This window comes from Bufo gargarizans, chromosome 8 (assembly GCF_014858855.1).
Source record: "Bufo gargarizans isolate SCDJY-AF-19 chromosome 8, ASM1485885v1, whole genome shotgun sequence".
Lineage (NCBI taxonomy): Eukaryota > Metazoa > Chordata > Amphibia > Anura > Bufonidae > Bufo > Bufo gargarizans.
Window position 1 is genome coordinate 8,413,228 of NC_058087.1, and position 22,084 is coordinate 8,435,311.

General features: G+C 45.0%; 1 protein-coding gene across 1 annotated transcript in view; it reads right to left on the reverse strand.

Annotated features, from left to right (window-relative positions):
• LRP1B (LDL receptor related protein 1B) overlaps nt 1-22,084 on the reverse strand; it is a 1,294,122-nt gene that overhangs the window by 64,723 nt on the left and 1,207,315 nt on the right. The window contains 4 exon segments of the mRNA XM_044303104.1: nt 2,690-2,913; nt 3,747-3,988; nt 5,997-6,116; nt 7,744-7,878. Coding sequence (XP_044159039.1) covers nt 2,690-2,913; nt 3,747-3,988; nt 5,997-6,116; nt 7,744-7,878 — 721 coding nt within the window.

Below are 22,084 nucleotides of genomic sequence, written 5' to 3' on the forward strand. Positions count from 1 at the left end.
TTTGGTTCTGAGCTAAAGCCAGGAAAGGTAAGCCTGTTAGTGTTGGTCCCTTCTAGTGTGCAGTCACCTAAATCATAGTTTGTCGGCAGCAGATCGTGCCATCTAGACAACCTCTGCTGCCGGCAAACAATAATTCTATATGGGGACAAGTGATGACAATTGCGATCCCTCCTCCCCATACTGTGGAGTTAATCTCTACATATAATAGCAGTAGTGATGGCCTTGCGGTTCGCCCAGCGGTCGGTTCGCGGAGAACTTCGCGATCTGCCAAACATGCGAACATATGGTGATGTTCGTGCGCGCCATATTCTTTTGCATTGTGCCGAATTTTGACCCATGACACATCCATCAGGTGGGACAGGACAGCCAATTGAGATGTTTCAGCACATGGACACACCTTCACAGCCTGCTGTTACCTGGTATACTTTCTTCAAGGAATAAAGAAATTGTTTGCTACATTCGGGTGAGTGCCGCTATCATTTTCTTCCTCGCATACTTCATTCGTTATTGCTCACTCTCATGTTGATAGCAGAGCACCACTGAAGTCTGTACTACGACTGAGCTACACAGTTCCCACTTCTGAGCTGGCTGGAGACACTTCTGCTGCGATATTACAGCTATATAGAGTTTCAAACGGTATCGGAACAACTAATTGCAACGGGTTATACCAGTTGACCCCCCAAAAAATTGATGTGTTATACCTGCTTCCACAAAAGACTAATTAAGGGGTTCCACCAAATATTGATTGAGGCCTGAAGTATACCTGCTTTAACAAATACTGCTCTTCTCTAGGGACTTAGGCACAGGGTTATTTTGAAAATGACAGGCAGAAGAAGAGGCAGGCCGTTCCGCAGGGGTGGTAGGGGTCGGGCAGATGCACCAGGCTGGTGCTTAAGTGGGAAGCTGGAGAAGGCGTGTGCAATTACTTCAAAGGACGCACTATAGTTGGTTGAGTGGCTCAATCACCCTTTCGCTTCTGCACCCTACTCATCCTCTGTATCTGCACCCTCCTCACTCTTAGCTGTGTGCACCCCCAAATCCACCACCACCATAGCCCCTCCACTCGAGTCAGAGAAATTATTTTCCTATCCATTCCCAGACCTTACCGATGTTCAGCCATTATTGACATCGGATAAGGAAGAAGAGGTAGCAACGGCCGCCACCCAGCGGAAAGTGAATCCCTCATTTTTGGGGCCTCTACTCCAGTGGCCAACAGTGCAATTTTTATCAAGTGACTGCCTAATGTACCTCCAGCCACAGGATCACAAGTTCTTTTGCGTCATGTGAATGCCTAATTTTTGGGGCCTCTACTCCAGTGGCCTACAGTTCTATTTTTATCCAGTGACTGCCTAATGTACCTCCAGCCACAGAATTACAAGTTCTTTTGTGTCAGGTGAATGCCACATTTTTGGGGCCTGTACTCAAGTGGCCTACAGTAAATTTTGTATCCAGTGAATGTCTAATGTACCTCCAGCTACAGAATAACAAGATCTTTTGTGTCAAGTGAATGCCTCATTTTTGGGGCCTCTACTCGAGTGGCCTAAAGTTCTATTTTTATCCAGTGACCACCTAATGTACCTCCAGCTACAGAATCACAAGATCTTTTGTGTCAGGTGAATGCCTAATTTTGGGGGCCTGTACACAAGTGGCCTACAGATCTATTTTTATCCAGTGAATGCCTAATGTACCTCCAGCCACAGAATCACAAGTTCTGGCCTGTACTGGACATTCTATTTTTATCCAGTGACCGACTAATCTACCTCCAGCCAGGGGCGGACTGACGTGGTCTGAGGGCCAGGCTGGGATGGGGGCCCGCCGCAGCCGTGCTAAAGAGCTATTTTTCACTGCGCATTTCACGTTCCCGTGTCACGTGACCTATACCTCCCAGGAGCCCATACATTAGAGGCTTATTCTAGTTGGAGGAGGCTAAAAGACCTTTCATGATGTCACGACCACGTGATCCTGCGTGGACGGAGTCAGTCTCCAGGCTGTTCAGCGGGAGGAAGCAAAGGACTTGTGGTCCTGTATAAGTGAGGTCAAGCGGATCACATGATCATGTGCTGCTGTACTGATTGGATAGTGACTAGAATAGAGTCACTGCTGGTAGATGTGATGTCACCCAAGGAGGTGGAGATTGGTAGTCTATGTGGGTGTGGCTGTGTGTGGGTGTGGCTTAAGGATGGGCAGGGACACAGGGGCCCCATAATCTCCATGAGTTGTCAGTCCGCCCCTGCCTCCAGCCACATTATCCCAAGTTATTTTCTGTCAGGTGAATGCCTAATTTTTGGGGCACGCACTCCCGTGGCCTAAAGTAAAATTTTTCTAGGATCCAGCAGGGCACATTTTTGACAGTTTCCCTTTAAGATGCATAATAATTTTTGCCAATGATCCCACTCTGGTATATCACTGTCCATGTTGTGGGACTATTTGTCTACTTCTATTAAGTGTTTGCTGGCAAATATGACCTGAAGGTTTTTCAGGTTCGCCTGCCATTAAAGTAATTGGGGCCATTCGCGAATTGTCCCGGACGATGTTCGTCCATCACGAAATAGCAGCAGTCTCCTCCAATGATGAGCAGGCAATTGGTGGGAAGGTATGCTTCCTTCCTGACAATCATCTGCTCAGTTGAGCAGTGTAAAGGCGCTTTTAAATACAAACTGTGAAGGGATCTGCATTGTGACGAACGTACCCTTTTTTAGGATTTACAGCAATTGCATAAGGCTCTCCGGCTATGTTGGTGAGAAGTCGTGTACAGTTGGGTCCATTTATTTGACCAACATTTATGGAATATCTCAGGCTTGCCCAGTGAGTGGTATAATAACTGAACCAATGCATGCGGGAGTGGTCCGTCCAGTAGATGTTCCCTGCTACCCAGTCCACAGCGATATCCCTGGGTCTTTTAAATTCAGGACACTGAAAGACAAATCACTCAGTTATCAGTTGCAATGTTATATATTCTGCTGGAAGACAAGTCATATATTTTCTGAATGCTATCATTGCAAGGTTTTAGTAAGAAGCCTAGAAGACCTGGTGAACATTTGAAGGTCTTGTTCCCACTGGATACTTTTGGTGTGTTGTTTTTTGCATTTTCATTTGCGGCCAAAACTGGTGTTGGATCCCCCCCAAAAATGTAGAAGACTTTTCTCTAGATTGTATGGGCTCCATCTCAAGTGCATTCAAAATTGCACCAAAAATGTATTTATGTCCTTGTGGTTCATGGAAAGAGAGACAACACCTTTTTGGTCCATGATCCTTGGTGGCAAGGCTCCAGTCCTAATAGATAAAACCTATTACTAAAATGGGTTACTCATGCTAAACAAGAAAACATTTTCTGATCAGGTAGAATGAACATTGAATATTGTCTATTTGTCTTACAGGGCAATGATTAGGACTGAATAGTTTACTCCTGATAATTGTTCCTTTAAGCTGCAGGCAGCAACATCTTCTCTGTGTGGGGATGAATGATCACCATTGTGATCCTTCATTCCCAGACAGATTCGTTTTTTGTCAGAAGCACATCCACATTTACACAGAGTGATGTGCTGCTAACAAAATACAATTTTAGGTACCACAAGAAATACAGTATGTGATCTACCGATAAACAAACCATTGCTCATTCATCATGCGAGTGCAACACCTTTCCATTAACGTTCATACCGATATTCGTCTCATGCTTCTGATCCCTGGCTCGTGTAAAAGGGCCCTTACTCTTTAATCACAAACCCATGTTTAAGTAAGGAACTTACAATTAAACCACTTCTGGTTTCCTTCCCTCCTCTGCCATGAAATGTATTGTAGAAAATTCCTCCTGGGTTGAACTGTGTGCTCCATATAATCATATTGCCTTGAAGATACATGTCCATTCCTGTGATTCGAGAGTTATGCGCAATGCGAGATATCTGCTGATGCCCCGCGTTGTAACCAAAGGGGTATCTGAAAGCGAGGACCTCTGTGTCATTGGCGACATAGAGTATCTGTTCTTCGGAGTCTGAAATAATACCAGATATCATAATAATTCCATTAATAGCTTTTTTTTTTAGAACTAGTAAGAAGTCTATGTCAATGGAGAATTTGTTACACACATAAACATCATAGAGGGGGATTCTTTAAGCATCTGGAGGATTCCTTGGGGTCATCTATGGTATTAGGTGGAACCCTATGCAATCGAGGACTCTAAGTTATCATAATAAAATGTTATATATTATCATGACATAATTGCAAAACCCTTGACAGGCTGCAATTCACATTGCAACCACCAGGTGGCCACATATACACTCATGCATCATGAAGAACTCCTGACAGAGTATCTCCAAATTATATACAGGTATATATATATATATATATATATATATATTATTTTATTTTTATTTTTTTTACATTTGGTCATCCCACACCATTCATCGTGGATATTTTGGCACATTGCTGGATACCAAAAGCACCCAAACCCATTTACTAGTGTTGGGCGTGAATATTCAAATCGCAAATATTAATTGCGAATATCAGCACTTCGAGAATTTAGAATATAGTGATATATATTCGTAATTTTTTAATATTCTAGATTTTTTTTTCATCAGTGACCTCCCTTCTTGGTTGTGGTCCAATGAGAAGGCTGCAATGTGTTTGTCTGAGCTTAGCAACATCCCTAGCAACCAATAGGAAAGCTGCCTACCCCTTTCTATATAAGAACCTCCCCAGCAGCCATTTTCTGCAAGTTTTTTTTTTTTTTTTTAAAGTTCTGAGAGAGACAGCAGTGACATTGCTGTGCTCTGTGCTTTCCCCTCAATACATTAGATAGAGAGTTAGTTAGCTTATATATATATATATATATATATATATATATATATATTACAGATAGTTGGTGGGAGATAGCCAGTGTAGGTTATATCTTGAAATAGTGCATCTGTTGCAGTGCAGGGTGTTAGGTAGTGTGATAGGTTCTGCTGTCCATACATACATGCAGACTTGCTAAAATGTGAAGTTTCACGTATTGGGCCAAAATATTTGCATCATTAGTGCCGATTAGCGCAATCGCAAATATATTGGAGCACTCTAACTGCATATAAAGCCATTTTTAATGTTCTGCCGTGCCGACCATTTTCTCCAGTTTCAGGAAACTTCTAGCAGCTTGGAAAATATAGTAAAGTGACCCATGCCTGTATTTCACATTACGCGAATATTACATTGCCGATTTTTCGCAATCAAGAAAATAATCTCGAATTCACAAATATATGGCGAATATTCACCCAAATATTCATGAAATATTGCAAATTCAAATATAGCCCCTGCCGCTCATCACTATACAGCACTGTTTTTATCCATTAAATGTGACAGAATCCGCACCAGAGGTTCCTGGTTAAGCCTCTGAGGCAGATGTGAACATAGCTTGAAGGGATTGGGCAGCTAGTACGTATTGATGACCTGTCCTCAGGATAGTTCAATAATATCAGATCGGAAGGAACTTGACTCCTGGAACCCCTGCCGATCAGCTGTTTGAAATGGGGGCGACGCTCGTACGAGCACTGCCTCCTCTTCAGGGTTACACTGCGCGTTGTCTTGCTTGCGGCAGCATCGCAGTGTAATTTCAAGTGCTCCTCCTATTCAAGGGAATGAAACATGCACTTTTAATTACACTACGCCAACCAGACCTCCAAGATGACGCACAGTGTAATCTTGAAGAGGATGTTTGTATAAGCGCCGCCTCCTCTTCAAACAGCTGATCGGCAGGGGTGCTGGGAGTCAGACCCCCGCCAGTCAGATATTGAAGACCTATCCGGAGGATATGCATCTCCTGGAGTCCTCTCCATTATTTGTGCATGCACAGGAGTCCTCATGAGGCATTCCATGGCTGGTTTGCAGGCGCACAGCAGGGGAATGGAGTTGAGTATCGATATACAAATTACTGATCTGATCTCAGTGCCAAGTGTTATACATGTATTACTGTACTTATTAGGGCTTTCTGGAGGTGACACATTTCCTTAAAAAAAATTCCAATTTACCTTTGATGGTGCAACTGTTGCCCCTTGCTATGAAGTTTCTGTCACAGGTGCAGCGGTAGGACCCCTTCAAGTTAGCACAATAGTGGGAACAGCTTCCTGGGAGTAGGCACTCATTGATATCTACAGCAAAAGAGAGACAATAATCCTTGAATATGGATCCCATCACACAGAGTGGATGCACTAAATACTATCATGGTTATGCCTTACTGGTTATCTCAGCCCTAGAGATACTGTATTCAAACACTATGGTTTCCAGCTACTGCAGAGCAGGTGATTGGCAGAGGTGCCAGGAGTGAAACCTCCTCCAATCAGATATTGAAGGCCTAACCCAACTCCATTCAATAAATGCAGAACAGGTGACAACTAACCGTGAGAGAAATAAACCGTCATGTAGGAGAATCCAGTCCTGATCCGCTAAGCACTAGATCCTAATTATTCCAATAATCAGTGGGCGTATCAGCAACTAGATCTCCCCCAATCGGTGATGGCCTATCATAGTGTATGATAGTAATTTTGCTAATATAAATTGATTTGGCTCACCCATAGTCATGAATAGGGCACATACTCATTTTTATGCACATTATATGATGCATAGGCCATCAATATCAGGTCATGGTGGTCAGACTTCTGCCACCCCTGCCCATCAGCTGTTTGCAGAGCACACAGAAATCAGACACAGGTCTGCACACTGTGTGGTGTTTGTGCCTGGTTATTACAGCTCAGTACTAGTTTGGTCAGGGTTTAGGTTCCTATCCCTGGTTTGCTTTTTTACTAGGGTGTTGATGCCATGATTTTCTGAACAATAGGACATCAGCACTATGAGTGAATAGGGCACCATGAACTCTAGGTATTGCCTAGATGCAGAAAAACAAGGTCATTAAAGAACATAACTGATCCCACCTACTCCTCGGCTCCTAGTCCAGTTAGGCTTGGTAGTTTGACTTTACGTCTAATTACCATGCTCTCAATGAGTCTGATCTCTGAAAGGGACAGGTCAAATTTACATGTACACTATAGATCTCTGCAACACGGAAATGGCCTAACCAGACACTCCACTTAGCCATGCAATCATTCAGGGAGCCAGGTCCATTTTGCTTCTAGATGTGGCAGGTGGCTGTCTGATCTCCAACATATATGTGTGCTATAGAACAGACATGCTTGTGTTATAGCGGCAATTAACTACTGACTAGCTCTTCTCCTTTGCAGACTGCAGACCACTTTGCATGTCCCTACCCACGATTCCTAGAGAGAGGCTTAAATCCTTCATCCTCTAGTTTTGTGAGAAAATGTCTGCAGTCAGCTATGTAGGAGGACATGAATTACTTTTTTTTGTCTTAGTCATTCCAAAATCATCTGGGGATTAATCCCCCCCCCCCCCCAATATATGTGCTGGTTAATATTGACTCTGCAACGTTGACTAAATTGCCTGTTATCATTAAATTCTTCAATGTCTTATGATGTTCGGTTAATTAATTGGCACTGCTAATTCACTGCAGAATTACATTCTATAATTCCTTTCATGTGGAAAACCGCTGTTACTATATTTTGGCTGCAGCAGTTTTTCATTACGCAGTGTGATTCTTGCCTGGGTTATGTGCGGAGAATAAACTTGTCCCTGAAGATAGACTGCAGCCTTTTCTCGACTGAACCGGTAATGTTTAGAATGTAAATCAGGGTTTAGAATGTAAATCAGAGCTCCGGAAGGTGCTTTTTTTTTTTTTTATGACACGCGATCTGAAGCACTTACCTTCGCATTGTCTGTTCTTTAAGTTTCTTTGGAAGCCGGGCTTACAGTGACATAAAGCAGGTGTGCCTGTCTGATTACAGTAGGCATCGTCTCCGCAAGGATTTACCTCCGATTCGCAGGAGTATAAGTTTGGCTCTGAAGGAAATTAAAATTCTGTGTGAGCACCTTCTCAAAAATAAACAAATCAATGCAAATGTCATTTTTAAAAACCTTTAAAGAAATATATATTTTTTTTAGATCAATCGTTTTATAGTCTCAAAAACTGTAAGTGAACCCATGGAATAAAATGTGAAGATAAAAGATTGAGCTTTTAAAAGTGACAGTAATTTAGACAACCTAGAGAAAACCCCCCAAAAACTATCTATCTAATATTTATCTGTATGTCTGTCTGCCTTCTGATCTAGCAAAAGGAGAAAAAAAATAATCAGTTATTTTGAGCATCAGTTTGTGTCACTTCTGTCAGATATCAGTTATTTGTGACGGGAGAAAAAGTCCTGCAAAAAGTAATTTTACATATATATAAATACGTAAGTGACCTTCATGCCATATCGCCTTACATGCTGCATAGTTAAAGATGTTTTCTAGGAGTGTAATATTGATGAGCTACCCTAAGGACAGGTCATCATTATCTGATTGGTGGGGGTCCGACGACCAGCACCCCCCACCAATCAGCCAGTGAGCGCTGCAGACTTTTCCTAGGCCATTTATATCACGATTATTAGTCAGACAAAAAGAGCAAACAAAAGGGACAAACACTTTCCGCGCATTTAGTCCTCATGGTCATCCTGATATGATATAGGCACATTACCAACCATATAAGATAAAAGGGAGATGGCAGGACATGCCATAGTTTTCCACTATGACTATGATGTGCACATATTTTTTGAACCCCATTAAACTAAATAGCTTCAAATTGTTTGTTGATAAATATTGGCATGCCGCACCCACAACGATCAGTTGTTCTCTGTAGCTCCATCGCCAGAAGTCGGTGCCAAGGCTACAGAGAACTGTCAAGACTGTAGAAGACAGAGCTCATCACTGCAGTGCTGCCCCCATTGACTTTGGTGCCAAATCTACACAGAACCTCTGATCGGTAGGGTTACAGGACCCCCACAAACCAGCTAGGGATGGCCATCACTATCAAAAGGCTGGATAACCACTTTAACTTCATCCCTACCCAGTGGAGGCACATTATGTCAAATTTCTGCAGGATCAGCCAACTATTCCCAAACACTAGATGTTGGAGATTAAAAGGATCCTGCATGCTGGATGTCAGCATGCCCGAAGGCTTGCTCCTATTGAAAATATGCCAGTCAGTGGATTATTCCCTTCTCTGATTGAATATGTATCCTCGGCTGATAGCTCAGAGTAGCCAGTAAAATTTTAATTTCACTTGGATAGGTACAAAGAATGGATGGATCCTTCCAAAGATCTTCTTAAATTCTTCTTACTGCCTATGAGACGTGTACAGTACTTTCCTAACATTGTGTTCTCAGATATTCTTTAAAAACAACACTTTTGAATTGTTGAAAATCTTAAGAATTGATTAAGTAGTAAGGACAGAGGTTTTCCATTAAAACGAACAGTGGGCATTCTGCTGCAATGTAAAGAAAATATAAAATGCTCCCTCACTCCTGTAATTCGTCAAATCCTCTAGCCGGACCATGACTATAACATTCTCTGTTTTAAATGCAAACCTTTTAGTAAGAGGCAAAATGTCAGCGCAGACGGTATATCACACTGCAGGCCAGGCCGTATACATGTCACCGCAGTAGGGACACACGGCATAAAATTTTTTCATTCCAGTTAAAATGAAATATCTCATACTGGGGATTTCTATCTGAGCCATAACTTGCAGTATATGTTCCTTGTAGCTGCAGAGAAATACTCAACCATGACATGCAGAGGAATGGTGGAGCCAGAGAAATGTACTGGTGGCATATGTAAAAAAACAAAAAACAAAAAACAAAGGCTATGCAAAACTAGGGCCATAATACAATTCAGAAAGCAACACATCTATCCACCTTCCTAGCATCAAGCTGTTTTCTATATCTGGTTAGGACATCACCATTCACAATCGCTGCAGTGTGGGGGAAGGGACCTTCGTCAGATGGGGGTATTCTAGATAAACTCTGCAATCACAAATTCACTAACATTTCACTTTGCATGCAATCCAATCAATGCTTAGGAATGAATCGGAGCAGAATTTCCAAAAGCTTCATGCCTTTGCATCACAAACTCCCATTAAAAAGTCCCACTTGGCAATGTGTTTGAGGACAATCTGTTTGGAAGTTACAGATTCTCCTTGCAGTGATCCAGCTATTGTAGGGGGTTGTCTAGTTTATTTAAGTTTTTTAATTAGCCCCCCTGAAAACAGTACCAAACCATTGTCACCTGCTCCATTCTGGCTCCAGAGCTGTCATCACTTCTGGTCCTTGTCTATGTGAGGATAGGGTCATGTGTGCATCTGCAAGTAATGACTGGCCTCAGCGTTGACGTATCCACAAGCAGCATGTCACGGTTGGGTTATGTGCTTCTTGGCGAAACCTCACCGCTTACACCGGTCATTAGTTACAGCTGCGCACGTGACCCCATCTGTGCAGAAGTTGACATACAGTGACTGAAAGAAGAGAGCCAGGGAGCTGGAATGGATCAGCAGTGAGAAAATGAGTTGGATTTATCCAAAGGTTCTTCTGGTTGGAAATGTAAATTTAAAATAAAAACCCTGGAAACTCCTTTAAAGGTTATGCTCCAAGGTGCTTCTACAAAAACATCTTAGCCAACCAGAAGCTTACTCTGAACTGATAAGGAGCAAAAACTCAGAAGTAGCGCTGCCTTGACATTGGTGTCTCTGGTTACGTTGATATTCTAAGTCATGTTTCAAGGTTCCATAAAGGGTTAAATATTCACCTACCGCACAGGGTGGATATCTACATGTACCACTAGAGAGATTGCTTGTTTGCTTACGGAGACATCAGCAATAAAAAATTAAAAAAATTAATTAAAGTTAAATGTCTCCCAAATTTCTTGTATGATATTAGTTTCCAAACCCACTGTTAGCACTTCAGAATGAGGTCTGCTATAGAAGCTAAATTCTGTGGTCTTGTGAACAAATGTCAATACAATCTATCTATTTTCATTTAAAGGGAACCTGTCACCGGGATTTTGGGTATAGAGCCGAGGACCTGGGCTGCTAGATGGCCGCTAGCACATCCGCAATACCCAGTCCCCATAGCTCTGTGTGCTTTTATTGTGTAAAAAAAACGATTTGATACATATGCAAATTAACCTGAGATGAGTCCTGTATGTGATATGAGTCAGGGACAGGACTCATCTCAGGTTAATTTGCATATGTATCAAATCGTTTTTTTTACACAATAAAAGCACACAGAGCTATGAGGACTGGGTATTGCGGATGTGCTAGCGGCCATCTAGCAGCCCAGGTCCTCGGCTCTATACACAAACTCTCGGTGACAGGTTCCCTTGAAGGCAAAGTTACAAGTAAGGTAATTCACAATAGGTAATGTCACAGCTAATCAACTCCCCCTCCCTGCATAATGGCTTCTACACAATGGCAAGCCTGCACCACTTACCCATAGAAGTCAGTGACTGACCTCCAGAGTAAAGATTTGTATGGTCCATATAGTTGCTTCGAAGCAATGTTCTGGACTGCTGTTAACAGATGTCATGGAACCATGAACCAGACGTACAACAAGAGATAAGTGGAAATAAGAAGGCTTTATTGAAAATCAAGCTGTAAGCAAAAGTCCAAACGGATGGCTAAACCGAAGCAGGGTCTAGCGTAGACAGAGGTCAGGAACCAGAAGGGTAGTCAGACGAAGCCTGGATCAGGAACCAGCAGGGTAGTCAGACGAAGCCAGGATCAGGAACCAACGGGGTAGTCAGACGAGGCCAGGATCAGGAACCAGAAGCAGCAGCAGTCTTAGAAGCATGTGAACACAGGAGGACCAAGCAAGGAACTGAAGCCACGGACCTCCTATATATATGAGCTAGGCATCCAGCTCCTCCCATTGGGAAGGAGAAGCCGCAGGGTGGGAGGCTACAAGAAACCCAGAAACCAAGATGGCCGCCAGCACATGTCAAACGAAGGAGAACAGTAAGAAGGTAAGACCATGACAGTACCTCCCACTCAAGGGCCCCTCCTCCGCGGAGTAAGGAACGGTTTCTGAGGGAAGCGTTCGTGGAAGGCTCGGAGCAAAGCAGGAGCATGGACATCTGCGGAGGGAACCCAGGAACGCTCCTCTGGACCATAACCACGCCAATGGACCAAAAACTGCAACCGACCGCGGACCAGGCGTGAGTCCAGGATATTGCTCACCTCATATTCCTCACGATTGCCCACTTGGACCGGACGGGGCCGAGGAACCGAGGAAGTGAAACGATTACACACCAATGGCTTCAACAGGGAGACATGAAACACGTTGGAGATCCGCATGCCAGGAGGAAGCGCAAGGGCATAGGCTACCGGGTTTACCCTGCGAAGCACTCGGAAGGGACCAACAAAGCGAGGCGCCAGCTTGGGAGTGGGCACTCGAAGGTTGAGGATGCGGGTGGACAACCATACACGGTCTCCGACCTGGTAGGAAGGAGCGGGCGCTCGTCTGCGATCAGCCTGGAGTCTCTGGCGCTGCGCAGAGACCTCAAGGGACCTCTGGATCTGTACCCAAGAAGCACGTAGGACGGAAAGGTGATCCTCCACAGCCGGAATATCCTGGGGAGAGAATACCTCCGGTAACACGGCAGGTTGGAACCCATAATTGGCCATGAAGGGAGACGTCCCAGAGGAAGAGTTCACCGCCGTGTTCCTGGCAAACTCAGCCCAAGGCAGGAGGTCAACCCAATTGTCTTGGTGATCGGAGACATAGCAACGAAGGAATTGCTCCAAGGCCTGATTGGATCGTTCTGCGGCCCCATTGGACTGAGGGTGGTAGGCCGAGGAGAAAGAGAGATGAATCCCCAACTGGGAGCAAAAGGCGCGCCAGAACCTGGACACAAACTGACTCCCCCGATCCGACACAATCTCCTTGGGCAAACCGTGCAACCGGAAGACCTCCTTGGCGAAAATCGTGGCCAACTCTTGTGCAGAGGGTAACTTCTTGAGAGGAACACAGTGGCACATTTTGGAAAACCGATCCACAATCATGAGAATGACCGTATGGCCTCGGGATGCAGGGAGGTCCACAATGAAATCCATCCCCAGGTGTGACCATGGGCGCTCACCGGTGGCTATGGGTTGCAAAAGGCCCAACGGAAGGTGCCGAGGGGACTTACTCTGGGCACAAACGGAGCATGCCGCTACATATGCGGCGATGTCGGAACGTAGAGAAGGCCACCAGAACAGACGTGAAACAGCCCAGGACAGCTGATTCTTTCCAGGATGCCCCGCGGCCTTGGAGTTATGGTAGGTTCGCAACAACCGAGTGCGCAACTCCTCAGGCACAAAACACCTGCCGTTGGGTCTCCCAGAGGGAGCACCAGATTGAGCCGCCAAAATCTGCTCACCCAGGGGAGAGGTCAGGCTGGTGCGAATGGCGGCCAGTATCTGATTCGGAGGTATGACCGAAGTCGGAATCGACTCCTCCCCGGACAGCTCGGAGTACTGCCGTGATAAGGCATCCGCTCTGATGTTCTTGGAACCGGGTAGGTAGGAGACCACGTAATTAAAACGTGACAAGAACAGAGCCCATCTGGCCTGACGTGGTGTCAATCTCTTGGCCTCAGAAAGGTAGGTCAGATTCTTGTGGTCCGTCAGGATGGGAACCGGAACCACCGAACCCTCGAGCAAGTGCCTCCATTCTTTAAGGGCCTGCACGATGGCCAATAACTCCCTGTCACCAATCTGATAGTTGCACTCCGCGGAAGACAGTTTCCGGGAGTAAAACCCACAAGGAAGCAGAGGACCCTCTGGTGTTCTACGCTGAGACAGAAGGGCGCCTACTCCCGTCTCAGACGCGTCCACCTCGAGGACAAAGGGCAACCCAGGGTTGGGATGCGACAGAATCGGAGCCGACACAAAGGCGGACTTTAGAGCCTCAAAAGCTCGGATGGCCTCGAGCGGCCAGACCTGGAAATTACTGCCCTTCCTGGTCAGATCCGTGAGAGGCTTGGCTAGCATAGAAAAGTCCCTGATGAACTTCCGATAATAATTGGCGAAGCCCAAAAAGCGCTGCAGGGCACGGAGACCACTGGGCTGGGGCCACTGTAAGACAGCCGAAACCTTCTCAGGATCCATGGAGAACCCCTCAGCGGAAATGATGTAACCTAAGAAGGTTACCTGGGATTGGTGAAATTCGCATTTCTCAAGCTTACCGAACAGCCTGTTCTCTCGTAACCGTTGCAACACTCGTCTGACATCCATAATGTGGGCCTCCATGGATTCAGAATATACCAAGATGTCATCCAAATAGACCACCACACACTGCTGCAACAGGTCACGGAAAACATCGTTGATGAATTCCTGGAAGACTGCGGGCGCATTGCACAACCCAAAGGGCATAACCAAGGATTCATAATGACCGGTCCTGGTGTTAAACGCGGTCTTCCACTCATCGCCCGCCTTGATCCTTACCAGGTTATATGCCGCCCTCAGGTCGAGTTTGGTAAAGACCGTGGCCCCTTTGAGGCGATCGAACAGCTCGGAAATCAAGGGTATCGGGTAAGCGTTCTTGATCGTGATGCGATTGAGACCCCTGTAATCGATGCAAGGCCTCAACTCACCGCCCTTCTTTTTCACAAAGAAAAATCCAGCCCCTGCCGGGGACGAGGATTTGCGAATGTGTCCGCGTGAAAGCGCCTCCCTCACGTACTCCTCCATGGCCTCCTTCTCCGCTACCGACAGTGGATAGACTTTGCCACGAGGAGGAACGGCACCAGATTGTAACTCTATGGCACAATCGTATGGGCGGTGCGGAGGTAGGGCAACCGCGCGCACCTTATCGAATACATCCCGGTACTCTTCGTATTCAGGAGGCAACAGAGAGTCCGAGGAAGTACACAGCAACTTGACAGGCCCATGGATGCAACTAGCCCCACACTGCGGTGACCACGAGAGGATCTCGGCCGATCTCCAATCGAAAGTCGGATTATGCTTCTGGAGCCAGGGGTACCCCAAGACCACCGAGTAGTGTGGAGACGAAATCACCTGGAGACAGACCGACTCTCTGTGAACGGCACCAATGGCTATCCCCACTGGAAGGGTCTCATGAGTCACGTGTGGCGGCAGAAGGGGTCTGCCGTCTATCGCCTCAAGAGCCAGTGGGGAACCTCGAGGCTGCAGAGGAATGGAATTGGCGGCAGCGAACACACTATCAATGAACAAACCACCAGCACCAGAGTCCACCAACGCCTGGGTCGTCACCGAGCCCCCGACCCAGGAGAGGACAACAGTGATCAGTGGTTTGTCAACACGGGAAACCGGGGACGAGGAGACTCCACCCAAGATCTGCCCCCGACAGGATCTCAGGTGCGAGCGTTTCCCGGACGGTTCGGACATGCCAACCGAAAATGCCCACCGAGACCACAGTACATGCATCGGCCCTCGCGTCTCCGGAGTACCCTCTCCCCCTCGGACAGGCGAGCAAACCCCAGCTGCATGGGTTCACCCCCAGACGAGTCATCCCCAGGAGGCGTGGGAGGAGAGGGAGGCACGGGTGGGACAGCAAACGTAGGCGCCAATCTGTTAGAAGACCTCCGCAGGCTCTCCTTAAAGGAAGGTCTCTCCCTGAGTCTGGTGTCAATCAAAATCAGGAAAGAAATAAGAGACTCGAGCTCCACTGGTAGGTCCTTAGCTGCAACCTCATCCTTCAAGGCATCCGAGAGACCATGAGAGAAAGCAGCGACCAGAGCCTCATTATTCCAGCCCACCTCTGCTGCCAGGGTACGAAACTCAATGGCGTATTCAGCTACGGATCGTGAACCCTGTCTGATGGACATAAGGAGCTTCGCAGCAGAGGCAGCACGAGCCGGCACATCGAATACCTTCCGAAGAGAAGCAACAAAACCGGAAAACTCGGCAACCACCGGATTGTTGTTCTCCCATAAAGGGCTGGCCCAGGCCAAGGCCTTGTCCGAGAGCAGCGAGATCAAGAAGCCCACCTTTGATCTCTCAGTAGGAAAGGCATGTGGCAGCAACTCGAAATAAATGCCCACCTGGTTAAGGAAACCTCGGCACTGAGTTGGCTCTCCCCCAAAGCGCTGTGGAAGGGGGGCAGAACCGGTCATACCCCGAGACACCGCAGGCGCAGCAACAGGTGTCGGGGTAGACTCTGACGCAACAACCGGAGCGGCAGTAGGAGCGGGCCCAGGAGCGACAACCGACCCATCGGCAACGGAAGCGAAATGAGCCGTGCGTTCAAGCAGGGTTTGCAACGCCACAGCGAACCGACCCAACAGGTGATCCTGCTGATCAAGTCTGGCAACCAGCGTAGGTAGCGAGGATGGCCCTGTACCGTCAAAATTCATGGCTTGGTCCTAATGTCAAGGAACCATGAACCAGACGTACAACAAGAGATAAGTGGAAATAAGAAGGCTTTATTGAAAATCAAGCTGTAAGCAAAAGTCCAAACGGATGGCTAAACCAAAGCAGGGTCTTGCGTAGACAGAGGTCAGGAACCAGAAGGGTAGTCAGACGAAGCCTGGATCAGGAACCAGCAGGGTAGTCAGACGAAGCCAGGATCAGGAACCAACGGGGTAGTCAGACGAGGCCAGGATCAGGAACCAGAAGCACAGCAGTCTTAGAAGCATGTGAACACAGGAGGACCAAGCAAAGAACTGAAGCCACAGACCTCCTATATATATGAGCTAGGCATCTAGCTCCTCCCAGTGGGAAGGAGAAGCCGCAGGGTGGGAGGCTACAAGAAACCCAGAAACCAAGATGGCCGCCAGCACATGTCAAACGAAGGAGAACAGTAAGAAGGTAAGACCATGACAACAGAGCAGAGTATAGGCAAGGTGGCCACCCACATAGGCATGTACAGAAAATAGAATATAAAAACAGACTAGAAAATAAGAATATCTAGTGATTCATTATTTTTTATTAGTACAAAAGCATTCCCTTTAATATTAATTATATGGTTTTGCGTAAGGATGACAGAATCGATTCTACCAGTTAAGAATTAGTTCCAAATTTCCCAAAAAGTATGGATTCTAACAAACCCAATTTTTTATTTTTTGTGTGTGATTCAGGCAAAAGAGAGAGAGAGAATATAAGTCCTAGGAGACCAGAAAGTGTTATATACCAACTTTCAGGGAAATTGGAATATACAGTGGGGGGAATAATTATTTGATACACTGGCAATTTACAAAGAAAGGAGAGGTCTGTAATTTTTATTGTAGGTACACTTCAACTGGGAGAGACAGAGTAAAAAAAAAAAGAATTCAGAAAATCACATTGTATGATTTTTAAATAATTAATTTGCATTTTATTGTATGAAATAAGTATTTGATCATCTACCAACCAGCAAGAATTCTGTCTCTCACAGACCTGTTAGTTTTTATTTAGCCCTCCTACTCTGCAATTATTACGTGTATTAATTGCACCTGCTTGAACTCATTACCTGTATAAAATACACCTGTCCACACACTCAATCAATCACACTTCAACCTCTCAACCATGACCAAGACCAAAGAGCTCACCAGGACACAAGGGACAAAATTGTAGACCTGCACAAGGCTGGGACAATAGACAAGCAGCTTGGAAGGCAAGAAAATGGAAGAAACACAAGATAACTGTCAATCTTTCTCGGTCAGAGGCTCCATGAAAGATCTTGTCTTGTGGGGTAAGGATGATTCTGAGAAAGGTCAGGAATCAGCCCAGAGCTACACGGGAGGACCTGGTAAATGACTTTAAGAGAGCTGGGACCACAGTCTCAAAAATTACCATTAGTAACAGACTATGCCATCATGGATTAAAATTCTGGAGGGCATGCAAGGCCAGAACATGTTAAAGCCCATTTGAAGTTTGCCATTGACCATTTAGATGATCCAGAGGAGGCATTGGAGAAGGTCATGTGGTCAGATGAGACCAAAATAGAACTTTTCAAACTCCACCAGCCCAAGAACATCATCCCAATCGTGATGCATGGGGGTGGAAACATCCTACTTTGGGGGTGCTTTTCTGGAAAGGGGACAGGACGACTGCACTGTATTGAACTTAGACTACCACATTCATGGTCATAGGTGCATATCAATAAAGCAAGCATACAGGAAGCTAATAAAAGTATGGCAGCACAACATTAGTATATATTGAGGGTAGCGGCCTCTTTTAGACTGCCTGGGGCTTCTGAGCAGAGTACAAATGTAGCTGGTTCCTACACTGCCCTGAATATTGTAGGCTTAGGTAAGTCCAAGAGAGTAATGTTGCTCGCGAATATTCGAATCTCAAATTTTTATCGCAAATAACGGCATTTCGAGAATTTGCGAAGATGTAGAATATAGTGCTATATCTTTGTAATCTCGAAAATTCTAGATTTTTCTTCAGTAGTACTGATCCCTCCTTGCTCCTTGCTTGTGGGCCAAGAGAAAGCTGCAATATATTTGTCAGAGCTTAGCAACATCCCTAGCAACTAATAGGAAAGTTGCCTGCCCCTTATTATATAAGAACCTCCCCAGCGGCCATTTTCTGTAGTTTTTTGCAGATCTGAGAGCGTGAGCAGTGACATTGCTGTGCTTTGTGCTTTCCTGTGTCATTACATTAGATAGATAGTTAGCGTATATATATATATTACAGATAGTTAGGGGGAGATAGTCAGTGTAGGTTATATCCTGATATAGTGTAGCTGATTCCAGTGCAGGGTGTTAGGTAGTTCTGCTGTCCATACATACATGCTGCAGACATAGGGCTGTAATGTCACAACCATACTTAGTACACCAATTAGTAATATCTACTCAGACCTGATAAAATGTGAAGTTGCATGTATTGCGCCAAAAAATATGCGCATCTTGTCATATTTTGCTATCGCAAATATATTGGAACACTCTATCTGCATAGAAAGCTATTGTTCTTCCTCACAGTCACGAAAGTTGCTGCCTACCTGGAACTTCTGGCAGCTTGAAAAATGCAAAAGTCAGCCACGCCTGTATTGCGCTTGTAATATGTGCATATTACATTGCCGATTTTCACAATCATGAAAGAAATGATGAATTGCGAATATTGGGCTTTGAATACACAAAATATTGAGAATTTGAATATTGTCTATGCCACTTATCACTACAAAGAGGCAGTTCTGTTAGTGTTAGGTACCCATCTGCAGAAGCCACCTCGACGACTTGTAGATGGGCCCAACACACGTTTGATCAAAAATGTGCGCAAAGAGCTTCTATTTTAATTTATAGTAGGTATAATAGTACTTTAATTTAGAATGATCCCCATTTCTCAGTTCTATTGTTTGTATGTGAAATGTTGTGCTGCCATACTTTTATTCGCTTTCCGCACCATATTGAACGGAGGATGGATGGGGCCATATATCGCAAGATTTTCCAGCAAAACAATGACCCGAAACTCACAGCCAGGGCAACCAAGGAGTGGCTCCGTAAGAAGCATTTCAAGGTCAGGCCTAGCCAGTGTCCAGACCTGAACCCAATCGAAAATCTTTGGAGGGAGCTGAAACTCAATGTAGTACAGCGACAGCCCAGAAACCTGAAAGATCTGGAGAGGATCTTTAGAGAGGAGTGGGCCAAAATCCCTGCTGCAGTGTGTGCAAACCTGGTCAAGAACTAAAAAGAAACGTCTGAGCTGTAATTGCAAACAAAGGTTTCTGTACCAAATATTAAGTTCCATTTTTCTATTGTATCAAATACTTATTTCATGCAATAAAATGCAAATTAATTATTTAAAAATCATAAAATGTGATTTTCTGGATTTTTTTTTTAGATTCTGTCTTTCACAGTTGAAGTGTACCTACAATAAAAAATTACAGACCTCACCATTATTTGTAGGTGGAAAACTTGCAAAATCGCCAGTGTATCAAATACTTATTTCCCCTACTGTATTTGATTTTGATAGAACTGATTCATACCCAAATCAAAGTTTTTCAAACATTCGTCGAATCGGATCCCAAAAAAATTGGCTCATCTCTAGTTTTGAGTTTTCCAGTGACCTAAAGCTTCTTCGTTCATGCATCCTACAAACAGATCATGAAGTAACAGAAGCTTAACATTTAAGCAGATTGCTGGAAGTGTAATCGGGATATGGATCCAATTAGGGATGATCTTTAAATTTATCTTCTCATTTGCAGGACTCTTATCTGTCCCATACACCTTGTGGAGGGCACTTGTCTGACATGAATATCAAAATATCTATCTACATTCACAGATAAGGGCGGCATGAGAGTCTCTGTACTTATCTATGTGAACTTTATTTTGTGCACAAACCTGTCCATATTTCTAAATGCCGAGCTGTAGATGATGCTCGGGGTCAATTTTACTAAACCTATAAGCAAACATTTGTAAAAAAAAATCCTCTTAGCTGTAAGTCATAGGGACACATTTACTAAAACCGTACACCAGTTTTCTGACGTTCAAAAGTTACAGAATGTTGTATGGGCCTTTTTGTTTAAGAATTTTTGCTGCTTGCTGCACTTTAAAAAAAAAGTAAGCAGGGCTTAGTAGAAGGATGGACCTCCTCTGCCCAATATATTTTCCATAATTTATTGCCATTGATTTCAATATGTGGCAAACAGACAACATAAGATGCACCACATTTAGGCCTCTTTAACACTGGCGTGTGCAGCCCGTTGCCGAATGGGTCCCCAAATCTGGAGATGCGGAATGGTGCGGAACGGAACCACAGAACGGAACCCTACGGAAGCACTACGGAATGCTTCCGTGGGGTTTCATCCCATACTTCCATTCCGCAAAAATATTGAACATTGACCCATCAAGTGAATGGGTCCGCGATCCGCTGCAGTTGTCCCACGGACTGTGCTCGTGCATTGCGGCCCGCATTTTGCGGGCCGCAGTACGACCACAGGCTGCACACGCCAGTGTGAAAGAGGCCTTAGGATCCATTCACACGTCCGCAACTTGGGTGCAGACCCATTCATTTTCAATGGGGCCGAAATGGATGCGGAAAGCACATTATGTGTCCACATCCGCACTTCCGGATCCGCAATTCCGTTCCCGAAAAAAATAGAACATGCCTTATTCTGGACTGCAACTGTGGACAAGAAAAGGTGTTTTCTATTGTAGTGCCCGCGATGTGCGGTCCACGAAATGTGGATCGCACATTGCCGGTGTCCGTGTTTTGCGGATCCGCAATTTGCGTACCGCAAAACACCTATGGACGTCTGAATTGACTCTTATTAAAAGACTAACACCTCTTATGTCTTTGGATACCCTCAGGCACCAATAATCAGGTGTGCATGCTACTTATGCACTTATAGCCTAACTCCCGAGGAAATATAGAGAGTATGAGTTAAGGGCTCAGGCATACGGGCATATTTTATTTCCATGTCCGTTCCGTTTTTCTTTGCGGACATTATGCAGAACCATTCATATCAATGGGTCTGCAAAAAAACAGAAATGACTCTGTGTGCATTCACTTTCCATGTGTCCGTATGTCCGTTCTGCCAAAAAATAGAACATGTCCTATTATTGTCTGCATTATGGACAAGGATAAGGCCCCTTTCACACGGGCGAGATTTCCACACGGGTGCAATGCGTGAGGTGAACTCATTGCACCCGCACTGAATCCGGACCCATTCAATTCTATGGTGCTGTGCACATGAGCGTTGGTTTTCACGCATCACTTGTGCGTTGCATGAAAATCGCAGCATGTTCTATATTCTGCGTTTTTCATGCAACACAGGCCCCACAGAAGTGAATGGGGCTATGTGAAAATCGCAAGCATACGCAAGCAAGTGCAAAAGCGGTGCGATTTTCACGCACGGTTGCCAGGAGACGATCGAGATGGAGACCTGATCATTATTATTTTCCCTTATAACATGGTTATAAGGGAAAATAATAGCATTTTTAATACAGAATGCAGAGTATAATAGGGCTGGAGGGGTTAAAAAAATCTAAAAAATAATTTAACTCACCTTAATCCACTTGCTCGTGCAGCTCTGCTTCTCTTCTTTGCTGTGCACAGGAAAAGGACCTTTGATGATGTCACTCATCACATGGTCCATCACATTATTAATCACCATGGTGATGGATCATGTGATTGAACTTGTGATGAGCGCAGTGATGTCATTAAAGGTCCTATTCCAAGTGGATTAAGGTGAGTTAAATTATTATTATTATTATTTTTTAACCCCTCCAGCCCTATTGTACTATGCATTCTGTATTAAGAATGCTATTATTTTCCCTTATAACCATGTTA